This window comes from Plectropomus leopardus, chromosome 21 (genome assembly GCF_008729295.1).
Source record: "Plectropomus leopardus isolate mb chromosome 21, YSFRI_Pleo_2.0, whole genome shotgun sequence".
Classification (NCBI taxonomy): Eukaryota; Metazoa; Chordata; class Actinopteri; order Perciformes; family Serranidae; genus Plectropomus; species Plectropomus leopardus.
The window spans coordinates 8,959,521-8,974,156 of record NC_056483.1 but is presented as its reverse complement, the minus strand read 5'-3'; the positions used below and the strand labels follow the sequence as shown (position 1 = coordinate 8,974,156).

The window sequence follows — 14,636 nt, the reverse complement described above, 5'->3', positions numbered from 1 at the left end:
AGAGAGCACAACAAAGAGAGCTCGGGCTAGGATCCAAATTAGAGGAAAGATGAAGATATGAAAAGATCAAAACCGAGAAGGAGGAATGAGAAAAAAGGAATAGGAATTGGCAAACACCGACATCCAGCTGTGCCACACTGAATCAAATTTTAAAGGCAATATGAACTGCAGCCAAAATTTCCTGTAACTTACATGGAAATAATAAAAAAGAAGACTGAGACGGAATCAAAAAGAGTCCACACAGAGTGTAAGTGTATATATCTATATATATATATATATATATCTTCATTTATTTTTAATATTTAAACCCACTAAAAGTTGTAAATACAACTTTTGAATGAAAGGCACAGGAAAAATCAGACAATGCTGATATAATACTCAAAAGAAAATTACAGTACAAAAGTGGACAGTTAGTTACGCACGTACAGATCCCTCCAGGTTCAGTGTCCTCCATACAAGGGGAAACAGAAATATATTGGACACAACAAAGGAAAACCAGAAATCCACAAGCCAAACTTCTTGTTATTGCTTTTCCTAACTGACAGAGGTCAAGCCAGCTTCCCGGGTCTTGCAAAAGGCCAAAAAAGCAACCGCCGTGCTTTCTATTTTCCCCTGTAGATAAATTGGCTCATATTTACTTGAATATCCGTCTGTCTGTTGACCGTGCTACACACCACTCCACTGGGAATTTAGCGTCTGATTCACAACATCAAGACACACGAAACATAAAACATATGGAGCCAAAGAAGGGACTGTTTTTTTTTTAAGAGTTAAGATCTCTCAGAATCCATTACCAAATGAGCCTGTATTTGTTATTACCCTTTAATTCGTTGGTCCGCTGAGTGTAAAATCAACCCGACCTCTAAGTGGTGCCGAGTGTTTAAATATTCAACAGAAATTTCTGGGCTGCAAAATTTCAAAGTGAAGGTCCGAAGCCTGTTTCTGGAGCAAGGAGGTAATTTAGGCTATCTTCATTTCCCCTTTTTAACATTTACTTGATAGAGCTTTACTGCGCTCAACACTAGTGGGAGAAGTTTGACAATAGGATTCATTTATCAGTTACAGACATTTAAAAGAGAATTTGGCGCTGGAGGCCACTGCTACGCTATTTTATTGTGTTTTCGAGTCCTCTTAAGAATCACTTCATTTCCCTCTTTTATTTAGTTGAGATGGGTTTTTTTATGTTGTTGAAGTTAAGCATGCCTATTTGATCATTTACCAATTGTATGGGAGGTTAAAAAGCTGGTGGGGCTGTGTGACATTAATTACACCCAATCTTTGACTCACATACATGTTTTGGTTCTTAAAGAAAAAAATGACACCATATGCAGGCTCATATATGCTTGTTCACACACTGTTTTGGACAGCTCTATTGGGGGACAACTGGAGGGAAAGGTGCCGTCACTCTGTACTGCTCAGGGTACTTAATATTACATATAGCCTCTTTGGTATAGGCACATCTTCATCAAGGGACCACCACTGTCCAATTATTCCCATCCCCTTTCCTATGTGCAGCTCTCTCACTCTCTGTCTCCTATTGAAAAAGGGGGGAAAACACACTTAGAAAAAAAAAGAGATGATTGCCACAATCCTGGAACCTGGAAATCAAGTGACTGATTGGAGTAGCAGGAAATTAGACTTATATAGCCGTCGAGGGTTTTCTTTTTCTCCTGCATGGACCCCCAACTCCCTGCCTCTCCTCTCTACCTGCTGTAGCTTGGCCTTCGCTGCTGCCTGACAGCAGGAGATTCATGCTACCTCCGCCTTCCCCGCAGCCATGCTACAGAGGAACAAAAAAAGCAATGGCACAGCAAAAATGTAAACGCATCAACGTACTTAAATTCAGCCCTGAATAAGAAAAAAAACAAGAGATCCTAGGGGCAAAATGAAACAGGTGTTAAGAGTCGATGTTATAAAACACAACAGTTCTGATGGATTGAGAGTGAACAGGAGGATGAATGCTGTCGATGTTGCTGCTCTTGTTGCTCTGGTCTGCGGTAGCATAGTTCCAGTGCAGGATGCGTGTACCAGAGCCCTTTCTCACCTCCCTCCCCAAAGATGGCAGCCCACCCTGGGAGACGAGAGGTTACCTCTATCCCCTCTCTATCCCGGTTCTCACCAGAATCTCGTAGCGCCACACTCCACTTTCACACCGGAGCAAAGTCAGGTAAAAGCTACAGCTTAAACAAATCTGCTTTGAAGTTTTGATTCTTACACTTCCTGATGCAAGACCTCTAACACCTCCCTGCTCCGGCGCACAAAAGCGAAGCGAATGACATCATGTACAAGAACCAGGATCTCGAGAGTTCGGAGATAAAGAGTACAGGATCCAGTCTTTCAGTGCGTCGGGCTAACGCCGACTCCATTCATTACCTGGCCGTAGCGGAGGAGGAAGCGGCAGCTAGCTGTGTGAGATATTCACGCAGTTCCTTGGCCGCCTGGAAGCGGCCGTAGCGCTTTTTGGGTTTGGTGCACTCGTCCAACAGTGCCTCGAGTTGTCCATCTTTGGCTATGTGGGCGGGGGGGTCGTGGAGGAGGCCTCCAGTGGTGCCCCGCCACGTAGCGTACCGCGACAGCAGGTTCTGGCACACAGCATAGTAGTTGTGGTCCACTGTGACCCTGGAACATAAGGAGTCCTTGGAGAAAGACAGGCAGGCCTCTCTGTCGCACTCCTCAAAGCGGCTCTCGTACCACACGTCATAGTTTTCTGGCTTGTCTGCAGGGAGACGGAGAGACAGTTAAATGAACACTGCAGTAAAACCATACTGATCATAAAAAACAGTCAATAATATTAATAGAGTCGTAGGTGCATAACATTCATTTCAAATATATAAAAGCGTTTATTGGGTCATAAGCTTGTTTCTTGCAGCCTTCATCAGGTGAATATGTAATAAGGTCGGATGTGTGGGTCTTGCAAACAGAGGTGTCCTGGTTTTATTATAGAGCAACATCCATTTATGTGTTTTTTGCACATAGCTTCGGAGTTCAAACCAGCCTGCAGTTTTTTATAGCTTCTCAGATATTCCTTTTTGCAAATGTGGAGCTATACAAGGGAAATTTAAGGCAAAACTGATTTTAAGATATTGCAGCCAACTGTTTGTTTCAAAAACTATTTTTCAAAGGTTTGTGCAAATTATTAGCCAAGAAATAAACCTGACCAGAAGCCGACAGGGCCGAGGTGCCACATTTGACACCCCAGGGGCCCTAACAGGAAATTCTTCCTCAAAGCACACAGCCAAACAACTCATCCGCAGTTTCATTTGACAGAAATGAACCACTTTCCAGATTTATTGAGCAAATAAAATTCTTTCTCCAGCTCATTTCACATTGCTTTTTCTCTTTAGAGGATTGTGCTGGGAAAGGAGGGAGCCAAGAAAATAACCTGGAATGATGAGGGAGAGCTATTGGTTTGTGCATTAAAAAGCAGATCGATAACATTGTTGGGAGGGGTGGTGGCGGGGGGGCGGACCCAGAGGATGCAAACACATAATCAGTGTATCAGCGTTGTAATGCACTTCTCTTCTGACTCATCAGAACAACTCAATCAAACATCCAACGCTGCCCTGTTAGCAAGGGGGCCCCTGTGGCCTCCACGAAGAGGAGGGGCACATCAACCTCAATCAGAGAGGGTGATGGAGATGGATCTGCCTGTGTATGCTCGCCACGAGCGTGCGTGAACATACGCATATAAAAGATATACGCGCACAAGAAGCAAGGTGAGGTGAAAGCAATTAATGTTTCAGAGCTGGCCATGCATCATCACACCTCAGCACTGATTGACAGATGGCATCGGGAGAGTGTCCCATTCTTGTTCACTCGCACACACACACACAGACAAACACACACACACACACACACACACACACACACACACACACACACACACTGCAGTCAGACAGAACGCCTAAAAAGAACAAGCAGGGAGGAGAAGGTTCATACTCAAGGACAAAGATGTGCACAGCAAAAAAAAAAAAAATACTTTAAGACTCCACTAAAGGCTAAAAGAAGTCTGAGGTCTATTTACGTGCACCCCGATCCCCCCTGTTGCACCCTTACAGCCGGCCTGAGCGTAACAAAGCCAGAACATTTCCAAAGCAAACGAAATAATTTCCAATTCAAATGAGTGGGAGAGCAGTGGACGAAGCAGACCGCCTAGCATCTCTCGTCTCCTGCACCTCCCATGTTAAGGAGCTTAGGTCGAACTTGTATACATTCACCTCACTCCTCTGCCTTCCCAGGGCTACAGTGAGAAGGGACACTGGGCCTGAAATGCTTGTTAGCGTGGCCTTACTAGTGGCATTCAAGAGTACGAGCTGGTTTTAACAATGCATGCCTGTGTTAGAGTGCATTATTGAATGTGAGAGAGAGAGGACTGTGTGCGTGTGTGAGTGTTTCAAGTGCTGTTGCATTTGTGTGTGTTTGTGTAAGCCAGGGAGCGATCGTGTCGGGGAGAGAGGAGAATGAGAGTGAGTGAAGTGTGTGTTACATTATACAGCATGTGTTCCCAAAAACCACTGGGGGTGAAACCATCCTCAAACACTATAAACTCAATGATGGGGAATGGCTCCTTTCGCACCACTGGACTGTACAAACACACGGCGCGCGGCACAACTTGAACACGGCATGCGTTTTATCTCGCGCCGAAACCCGCCGCATCAATATGGATGCCCCTAACGAGAGGGTGGAACTGTGCGTGAGCTTTCTGCGTGTTTTGATTTGCAAATCAATTGGCCTCAGTTTAGACTGATGAGATTCGCGCCACACACTTTAACTCGCTTTTCAATCTCGGGCTCTAATTGCAAGGATTGGATTCTCTGCTTGGGGAGCCTTGGGGAGGTTACGGCGGCCTATTTCCTGCTGCTGTCCGACACATGGCCGTGACCTCGTAATACTCATTACCGCCGTCATCCCTCTTCCTCATGCTGCGGCCCCGGCTCTTGGCACACACACAAACAGATCAGACACACAAACACGCGAGATACACGTAAACATTCTTGAGGCTTAAACTCTGAATGGCCAGGGTAAGCAGCTTGAGTTGTCAAGCTCTAAATGTGTCGGCCAGACAAAAGGGAGTCTCAACCTGGATTGTGCTTCAGGACTTGCAAAGGGCTACGGTGACAGGGTGGAAAATTGCAGCTACTGGCAATAAGGTGAATATACACACACCAACATAATCGTGCAGGAAATCAAGTACAAACTCAAGGGGAAAAACTACGGGGCATGCTGGGGTGCCTTGACATGTTACATCTATATGCGGTTTTCTGGTGTCAGATCTTGTAATTTGGCAAAGCGGCACTTTATCTCAAGATAAATTCATAACAATTCTTCCCCTCCAACCAAAAAAGAAAAGGACATACACACCCTCCTTTTGGCACACACACACACCCAGACAATAGTTCATATCTGTCACAGGGCACAATGGTGGAACCTCAACACCTAGCGACACAACAGTTTATCACTTTAATAGGATTTCTGCAGGAAGGGATAAATCTAAAAGCCTGACTGGGTGGTCGTCCCTCTCTTTGAAGTAGCCCCAGGAAGGAGGACTGAGGGCTAGCAAACTGCCACACTGAGTGCGTGATGTATAGCTCTCTCTGTCCTTGTTATGAGGTTTATTCTGAGAGGCAAAAGAAAAAAAAAAACTAGGGCAACGGAGATGGCTTGTTATCTGAACTATCTTTGCTTTGATGGGGACGAGTGTGTCGGAGGCGCAAGGGGTGCTGGAGGGGTGTATTCTTAGATGAGAAGAGGCTTTGAGAACGTGCAAATTTGGCCACAGCCATCTGTCCCTTGAGACCTTTTCTCGAACCTTCATCACTGCCTCGTGAGATGGAATTGGTGGTTATAGTTTTGAGTTCAAGCTGTGGTCAGTTTTTGAATCACATTTTGGTTTTTGATGAAGTCTGTGATAAACTGTTTGAGAGGATGAAGAACTGCCTAAGTAATGTTAATAATACCATAATTGATTAATCGTTGCTTTTTTACAGTTATGGAGAAACATCAATCTTCCAGAAGTAAAGTAGAATTACCACCTCGTGGTTGTTTGCCTTTGCTTACCAATTAAGTGTTAGTTTACATCCATGTGTGTCAAGACTTATACCTAACCATGACAATAGGCAACGCTGGAGATTGAAATCATCAGTGTGAGACCCCTCAGTCGATTGAGATTCCTTCAAGTCAAGCAGCTGTTTCTTTTGTTTTTTGTTAGTCAATCAGTGTACTGCCGGGGACTTTTTGGTCCCCAGATGTAGCTGCAGAGTGAGCGCTCTTAGCCTTCAGGCTGCTCTTCGGTACAGGAAGCTGTGGACTCCGACATAAAGTGAGTCTGAGTGAGACGGAGGCAGGAGAGGCTTATGGCATTATGACCAGAAAAGTGTTTTTTGGGAACACTATGATGTCACGGTGATGCTGACCTTTGGCCTTTTGGATATTAAATGTCATCACTTTATTGTTTTATCCTATTAACCCTTTGAAACCTGGATGGACATTAGTTTTCTTGTGCAGTGTTCAGACCCTCTCACAAGCTCTTTGACCCTTTGAAACCTGAGCAAAATTTGTTTGATTGCTTTTACAAACATGGGGGGAGCAAGGACCAACTTAGCAAAAATATATCCCACAGATTGCAAGAAATCAAACCATTTTGCTCAGGTGCCAAAGGGTTAATTAGGGTATGAATTACTGAGTTATGGCCAAACAAATGTTTTGCGATGTCACAGTTACCTCTGACCACCAAATTCATTTCAGTTTGTTGTTGAGTCCATGTGGACGTTTGTTCCAAATTAAAAAAAAAAAAAAAAAAAAAAAAATCACTCAAGGCTCTTAATATGGCGTTCACTCGGGCCATTGCTGGCGCAGGTGTGGAGCCATGGAAACCACCAGTAACAACTTTATAATTTGAGCCGTTGTGTAGTCTTAAGTGTTTATATAAATACTGTTCTGTAAAAATGAGCAGCATTTATCTTCTTATGTAGTTCCAGAGGTGGTAATGTTTAAGGTGCAAGACACATGGAATTGTCATAGCAACTGGGGGAATAGCAACTGACATATGGACACACACACACACACACACACACACACACACACACACACACACACACACACACACACACACACACACACACACACACACACACACACACACACACACACACACACACACACACACACACACACACACACACACACACACACACACACACACACACACACACAGCATATATGTGTGGGTTCAGATAACAATGGACTCTGCCACTCACTCTGCTTAATCAGCCTTTTGTCTGCCACCAGAACATTCTCAGCATCAACGACGATGACCTTTCCGTCGCGTGGGCCGACCGCAAAGTTATCGAAGCTGACATCGAGCAGGTAGAGGGCAAACTCAAAGTCGTTGTTGGTGAGCTGCTCTGCAATGTCCATGAGCTGGCGCGCCAAGTCTACCCTCTTCTCCCAGGGTGCATTGTAGAAACTCCACAGCTCCTCGCCCACGTAGTTGACAGCTACCATGCGCCCACACGCTCCCAGGTACTTGGCGAATGGCCACCCTTCGTCTGACGGAAAGCTCTGGGAAGGAGAGAAACAGATGAGAACAGAAAACGTTGATATAAAAACACAGATAAAAGAAGTCGGACCGTGTAATGTAGAGCTGGCTGAAAGAAAAACAGAAAAACCCCCATTGGCTTTGAAAAGCAAAGGCTAACACATAAATTGCGAGAACCTTCAATTGTCAGAAAATATTTATTTAACTTGCACAGAAACCTGGTTCTAAATAAACAGAGTCGAAAGAAAAAAATCCCAGACATCAAACACAATGTTGCTGTGTGCTGCCTTGGGTAATTTTTGATACACAATAGTTGAAAATATGCCAAAGGATCACGTGAAACGGAGCCAGCACTGGGTATAACGGATTAAATTTAATAAAAGAAAAGAGCCAGTTTGTGTTAAAGCCCTACAGCTATGAGCGGATGTACGCTGCTATACTCAGTGCTTCCAGAGAACTGATAGGAGGTGATTTGTGGTAGCAGCAGTTAGCAGGAAAGCCTTATGTGTTGTGATGCAGCAGCGGGGCGATTTAAACTGCTGCATGATGTTGGCTAACCGAGTAAATGCAGTTTGGGCATGCTGACAAGAAATCGCTGTGTATTACAAGGTTGAAGCTGATTAATAATAACAAGGTAATACCGCTAGCAGGAAGTGGTATCACTGCTGCCGCACAAAACCCTAATCGCTCTCAGATTTACGCCACTTTATTAAGGTCAAACAAAAACAGGCACACATGCACCATTATCTGCAATCACTCAAAATCAAGTAGTAACGTGTGCACAGGCAAACACGCAGACACAAATATACAGACAGTTTTGATGAGTTGGGCGTGATGCAGCTGCATTTGGTAAACACGCCAGGCTGCTGAGGGACTGGATTCTGTTCGTCAACTGCTTTCATCTCTCTCCATGAGCTCCGGTGTCTCACACTTTCCATATATCACTTTCTCTTCTTCAAGTTCATTTTATTGCCACGAGGGTGGACATACAAAATCCCCTTTGTTGCTGCCAACCTGAGCAGTGGTATTAGCAAGTATTCAGATCCTTCACTTAAGTAAAATAATAATACCACCCTGTAAAAATACTCTGTTACTAAGTCCTGCATTTAAATGTAAAAATTAACAGTCAAATGAAAGTAAAAGTACCTAATGCAGACAAATCAAAATACACACATAAGATATATATATATATATATATATATATATATATATATATATATATATATATATATATATATATATATATATATATATATATATATATATATATATATATATATAAAATTTGTCATTTAACCCATATTTAACCAGGTAAGTCCTGTTGAGATCTTTTTCAATGGACACCTGGGAGATAGTTTTAAAAATATATGGAAAAAACAAACCAAAACTGAATATTATTTTAAAAAATAAAAGAAATAAATAGGGAAAATGCATCTCAAAAGGAAAAAAGAAAAAGACTTAAATGTTTATCAAACAGTTGGTAATCGACTGATTGATTTAACAACTAATTGTTGCAGCAGTTTTTGTGTTAATAAAGAAAACATCATATTTTACACACCATTTTTTGAGTTTCTTAAGCAGAAATCTTAATTTGTAAAGTAACAAGTAACTAAAGCTTTCAGATAAATGTAGTGAAGTAAAAAGTACAATATTTCCCTCTGAAATTAGTGGAGTAAAAGTATAAAGTGCCATTAAAAGAAATACTCAAGTAAAGTACAAGTGCCTCAAATTCATACTTAAGTACAGTACTGGAGTAAATGTTCTTTGTTATATTCCACAACTGCACGAGTTTGATAAGCTCCCATCTTTTAAAATAAAACTCTTGCCATAGGCTTCTTTCATTGACAATAAACACCAGCCATATGCTGGCCCACAATTCCTATGTAACAAATCTCTCCTAGGCTGCTGTTTCTGGCAGACAGCTGTTGACACAAACAGAGAATCAGGAGTGCTCATGTTTCACAGGAGCCGCCTCGAAACCCAATTGCATTGGAGATTTAGCAGGTAAGGTGTGAACTACTATAACTGTTGCGTCTCACTTTACACTCGTGGTAATTCAATACTTCACCAGCTTTCAATTTATGCGGGGGGGGGGGGGTTAATTATGCATGGCTGCCCTTACTCCCTTTAAAATTTAATGAAATACAAATTATTTAAAAACATACATTTTAACCCCCCCCCCCGCCGGCCACACAGCTGCTGTATCTCAAAGACAACAGCTGGACCCCTGCCATATAGACTGTGGCACTGAGGGGGTGAATGTGACAAAGAAACTGAGGCTCGCTGAACGGATGGATATGCAGCGATTTGAAGGTTACTTGTGCAGCACTGACTACAGTTGAGACAGTTTATCTCAGACACCCCCTCAAACTACACTGCTCTTGCGCTCCTTTGTTACATCCCGCGACTCGGCTATAATTTGCTTAGTATACTGAAGGCCAAAGCGTGTGGATCTCACTTGTGCTACAAGCTAAATGCAAGTATTAGTGAAGGCTAAGGATGCCGTGCAAGGGGTCCTTGACTGAACAAACAACCATGGGATAATCTGAGGAATAAAAAAAATCAAGATCTTGATGCAACAATGACACAACTTTCCTTTTTTTTTTTTTTTTTTTTTAACAACCTACACACAAACAGAGAGGCAGACTTTTACAATCTGTGGTGTAACCCTACCATGGCAGAATTTTGTGTGCATCGAGAATTAAGAGGTGGCCACCTCTGTCAAATTAAATCCCATCTCCAGCTCTTGACAAAATTCTCAATAAAAATGGAAAATACAATTTTCTAACAAGCGTTGCACTTGTAATTACAACTACAATTGCTGCATTATGCCCATGCGGTTGCACTATCTGGATCAGCGCAGTGCACCAGTGCTGCCAAAACTGCCGATAGGAAAAAAAAAGGTGGTATATTTTGTACCACAACAAAGCAAAGGCCAGCCCCCATGCACCACAGTGTTTCTGCTGGTAATTTTGGTTTGCCACCAATAAAAAAAAAAGAATTCACTAAAGAAACCAAAAATTCTTCCCTGCCATAGGTTGACAGTTTTAAATTGCCAGTTTGGAGTTTATAATTTGTACTGAAACCACATTGTTTAGACCAGTGATATTTACGGTGTTTTTTTAGCAAACTTTTTTGCCACTTTATTGTATACAAAATTTAAAAAGACATCTGTAAAGTGTCATATAAGTTCACTACAATACATCTGAGAACATGACTGCTGCATATAGCTGACAAATAAAGCAAATAATTCAAGATAGTAAGTAAAATAATCATAAAACATACAAAAACTATTATAAAAATTTCTTAGAAAAAGTGAGAGAGTGGATTGGGGATTTGAGCAACAATTATTTTTTGATGCTAAAAAAATGGAAGAGATCTATCTTTATGTAAATAATAATAAGCAAGCAGAATCAATCTGTTTTACAAGATATTCAGATTTTCAGTATTTTATGGCCTTGTTCTCAATCTCCAAAATAGTTTGACCAGGTCATGTGATTTGCTACTTCAGTACATACACAAATTATTACTTGGACCACAGAAAATTGCAGATGAATATTTAATATCCAGGAATTCCCATTATAGACACAATTGTCAATCCATTAAAAACAATTTGGCCACAATTTATTATTAATTGTGATGATTTCCATCATATAATTATCAGGGCTCCTGAAATACATTGCTCATACAAAGTTGCTCCTTGAGCCTGTTCAAGGTGTGGTACACATGTACTCTTGTGCACATGATCAGGATGGTACCACCTTGGTCTCTTTTTGAGTCCGGATTACCCTGCATAGGCGTATGTCGTATTTCCATCAGTTTTAAGAAAGCTCTGCCACCAAAAGGGGGAGTACAATGATTAGCTGCATGCAATGCAGTCTTGGTTGAACTCATTTCCCTGAGGTGTCCTAATCAATTGTGGGCCAGACGAAAGTCTGTCCAGGAAGCAGTAGTGGCTTCCAGCAGCCTGTCTGTCTGTCTGTGCCTGTCATCCTTAGACTTGGCAATGACTCACCCAGCTTCCCCAAAAAATCTCAGCTTAATAGCCTACCTCTACATTTTCTGATAGCACAAACTTGACAGGAAGGGGAATCTGAGGAAGCAGACAAGTCTCGAAAAGTGAAAAAATTCCAGCAGATACAGGGAAACAAAAGGATAATGCTGGGTTGACAGCACTCCCAAATACTGGTTGGAAAGGAGACAATCCCAGACTACTGAGATGTCGCTTGCCAGTGGGCATTCCTACATAAGAGATTTTAGGATTAGAGACTTAACAGGCTAAATATCTAAAATGGCTTTCTAATTTCTGAAGTTGGTATAGAAAGATTAGGTTGAAGCTGGATCGGTTGGTGGTACATCCCTATTAGTCCCGCTTCCCTTTGACCCAGATTCAAACCTCAGATCGCTTTATGTTGCTGTAAATCTAAGCGGCTCTCATTCTTGTTGACAAAACTTAGTCTGTCCAATGTTACGGCTAAACCTGCTTTGTAAAACACCATCCTCACTCTCTGGCCCCTGCAGGGCGGACGGATAAATGTGGGGAAGGGTTGGTGGTGTTAGTTGGGGAGACAGAGTGCAAAAGAGAAAGAATACGATGGAGACGGCAAACAGAGGAGACAAACAGAGTGTCTTTCACTTCTTCGCTCCAGTGGACAGGAGGAATAAACCAGCAAAGACCTGCCTGCTAAACACATCTCTCTCTTTGTTGTCAGATGCAGCCTGAATGGGAGAAAAAAGTAGAGCGACGGCAGATGGGGGGATGGCTGATGGGAGGGAGGAAAAGGATGAATGCCCTAAGGCTACTTTCAGACACTGTCAACGGCTGTTATGAGAACGCCTTCATGTCTGTCCGGCCCTCGTCCGCAGGTCTTAACATAGATGTCGCTCATTCACGCCTCTGACAGGCTCATTGCGCTGCGTCCATTAGCGGATCCTGACAACTTGCAGCCACTTTTATGAGCTTCCTATATTTAAGTTTCATATTCAAGTCTAAAGGTGAGAACTACTGAGCGGTAGGATGGAAGTGGGCACCTGAGCTTTGGATACAAACTATTGCAGAACTTGATAAATACTCCACATGTCCTACCAATCATTCTCCCTTAGCGCTCTTTAAACGGTTACTCTGCAGAAGTCATTAACGTCCGCAATGAGGCGTTGAGGGGGGGTGGATGAAATAAATTGGAAAGCCCAGCCTACTGCTACATCCACTATCTCTGAGCAGAATTGGGGAGGTACTGTATGTGTGTATGTGTGTGTGTGGGACTGCACAGGTAGTGAATTTTACCAGTCGTCTCTCGATGATGTTATGCTATTGAAAAATGCTGAGGGTGCAAAACTGCCAATGTCACATCTCAGCTACTTTTACTGCTTTAAAAAGGTCTTATCACTTCTTGTTCCTGTCATTGGATAAAAAACCTTTTATCTCCTGCTTAGCAAAACCTTTAACTCACAGAACCTGGCGCCAAATGCTCTTTTTATTTTCCGTACACATTTTTTGCTTGAATTTCTTGCAGCGTTAGAGAAATAATGAGCCCGGCTCTGGAGACAATGAAAGCGAGGGCGGAAAACAGACCAAAACCGAATCGTCTCATTACAGACGACCTCACACTGACTTCTAGGCCCAACTCTGACTAATCTAATCTTAAAGGTTGTGTCGGTGCGCTACAGTAGCATTGACTGGGGGGTGTTTGTGCTTTTCCACTCCCCTCCCTGTAATACAACAGACACACTGGCATCCTCTTGGGGGGAGATTGGAGTGGGCTGAAATGAAACAGGGCCACAGACAAATGGGCAGCCTCTGGAGAAGAGGATGAAACGAATGGAGCGAGAGGCACAGGAACACACACCTGCGTCCTGACATCTGCTGACAAAGGCATGCCCTTCTACTGGGCCACTCGGGGGAGGGCGTGGGCGTGTGTGCGAGAGAGTTCGAAAGAGGCTCTTTGTGTGCGTGTGCATGTGTGTCTATTTGAAACTGTATCCGAGTGCATGTGAATGAGAACATGCAACGTGACCAGGGCTGATAACAACCTCTATTCAGGGGCCGAGTAAACATGAGCGACTCCCAAGATATTGCCTTGGCTGGTCTGCAAAGAACACTGGTCCATCAAACACACATATACGTAAAACACCAAAACACACACACACACACACACACACACACACACACACACACACACAGAGTTTATAAATGCAAGATTTAAAGGAACCAGTTGCCTTCATCTTGCAACCACCACTACTTACAGCAAAAAAGGAAATTAGTAGTTTGCCACAGAAATGTTTCAAGTGTGCAGCTTGTTAAAGCTCTGAGCTGGGTGTGGTGTAAATTCTCAACATTTTCTGTCCTCAACAAAATCCAACTGCTTCATAGCAAACAAGTTGGGACAGGACTCATGAATAGCCCAGGGATCAAATGGTGAAGTTGAGGAAGCGTGGCGGATAGACACTTTCAGTGAGACACAACAACAGCAGCAAAAAAAAAAAAAGGAAAAAAAAGGCTTTTCAACCCTGATGTTGCAAAATGAACATTATTCAGCCTGTTTATCAAAGGGGCTTAGCGTTAAGAAGGAGTCACATCTGCTCTGCAAGGCTCGGGCTGCCAAACCGGACTTGAAACGTCGCTTTTCAGTGCGGCTCTCCTGTTGACCTTGTGTGTCTGGAGGATGTGTGGCAAGCCCCGTCTGGCATTTTGCTGGCCATTTAAGTTTAAAATCCAGTTGGTTAGTTCGCAGCGAGAGCTCAGGCCCCACAGGGGAGCCGGCGCTAACTCCTCATCCTGGCACACATGGCGCTATCCCTTTCTTCTCTTTTGCTCTCATCTCCTGCTGCTGCTGCTTCTCCTGCTAACCTCGCTTTTTCCCCTCTCTCTTTGTTCCACCCCCAAAACCTGCAATACAGGGCAGTGATGCTGTCTGTTCCAAACACGGGAGCCAGGAAATGCCTAGTCAGAGCACCAAACGAAGGAGAGTGTGTGTGTCTGTCGGTACCGCAGGAAGAGGAGTAGGGAGAGATAGAGAGTGTGTATGCATCTGAATTTAGAAAAGGCCCTGCCTCTTTCTTTACCAGACATGCAGTTCAAAGAGTGCAAAGTCACAGTCTG

The 14,636-nt window shown here is 43.1% G+C and overlaps 1 protein-coding gene across 1 annotated transcript in view; it reads right to left on the bottom strand.

The window, feature by feature from the left end:
* Positions 1-264: 264 nt before the first annotated feature.
* Positions 265-14,636, bottom strand: part of dipk2ab (divergent protein kinase domain 2Ab) — a 29,600-nt gene continuing 15,228 nt past the window's right edge. Inside the window, exons 3-4 of the mRNA XM_042510648.1 lie at positions 7,257-7,560; positions 265-2,716 (exon numbers count right to left, since the gene is read on the bottom strand). Coding sequence (XP_042366582.1) covers positions 2,370-2,716; positions 7,257-7,560 — 651 coding nt within the window. The 3' untranslated portion in view covers positions 265-2,369. The remainder of the gene's footprint in view (positions 2,717-7,256; positions 7,561-14,636) is intronic.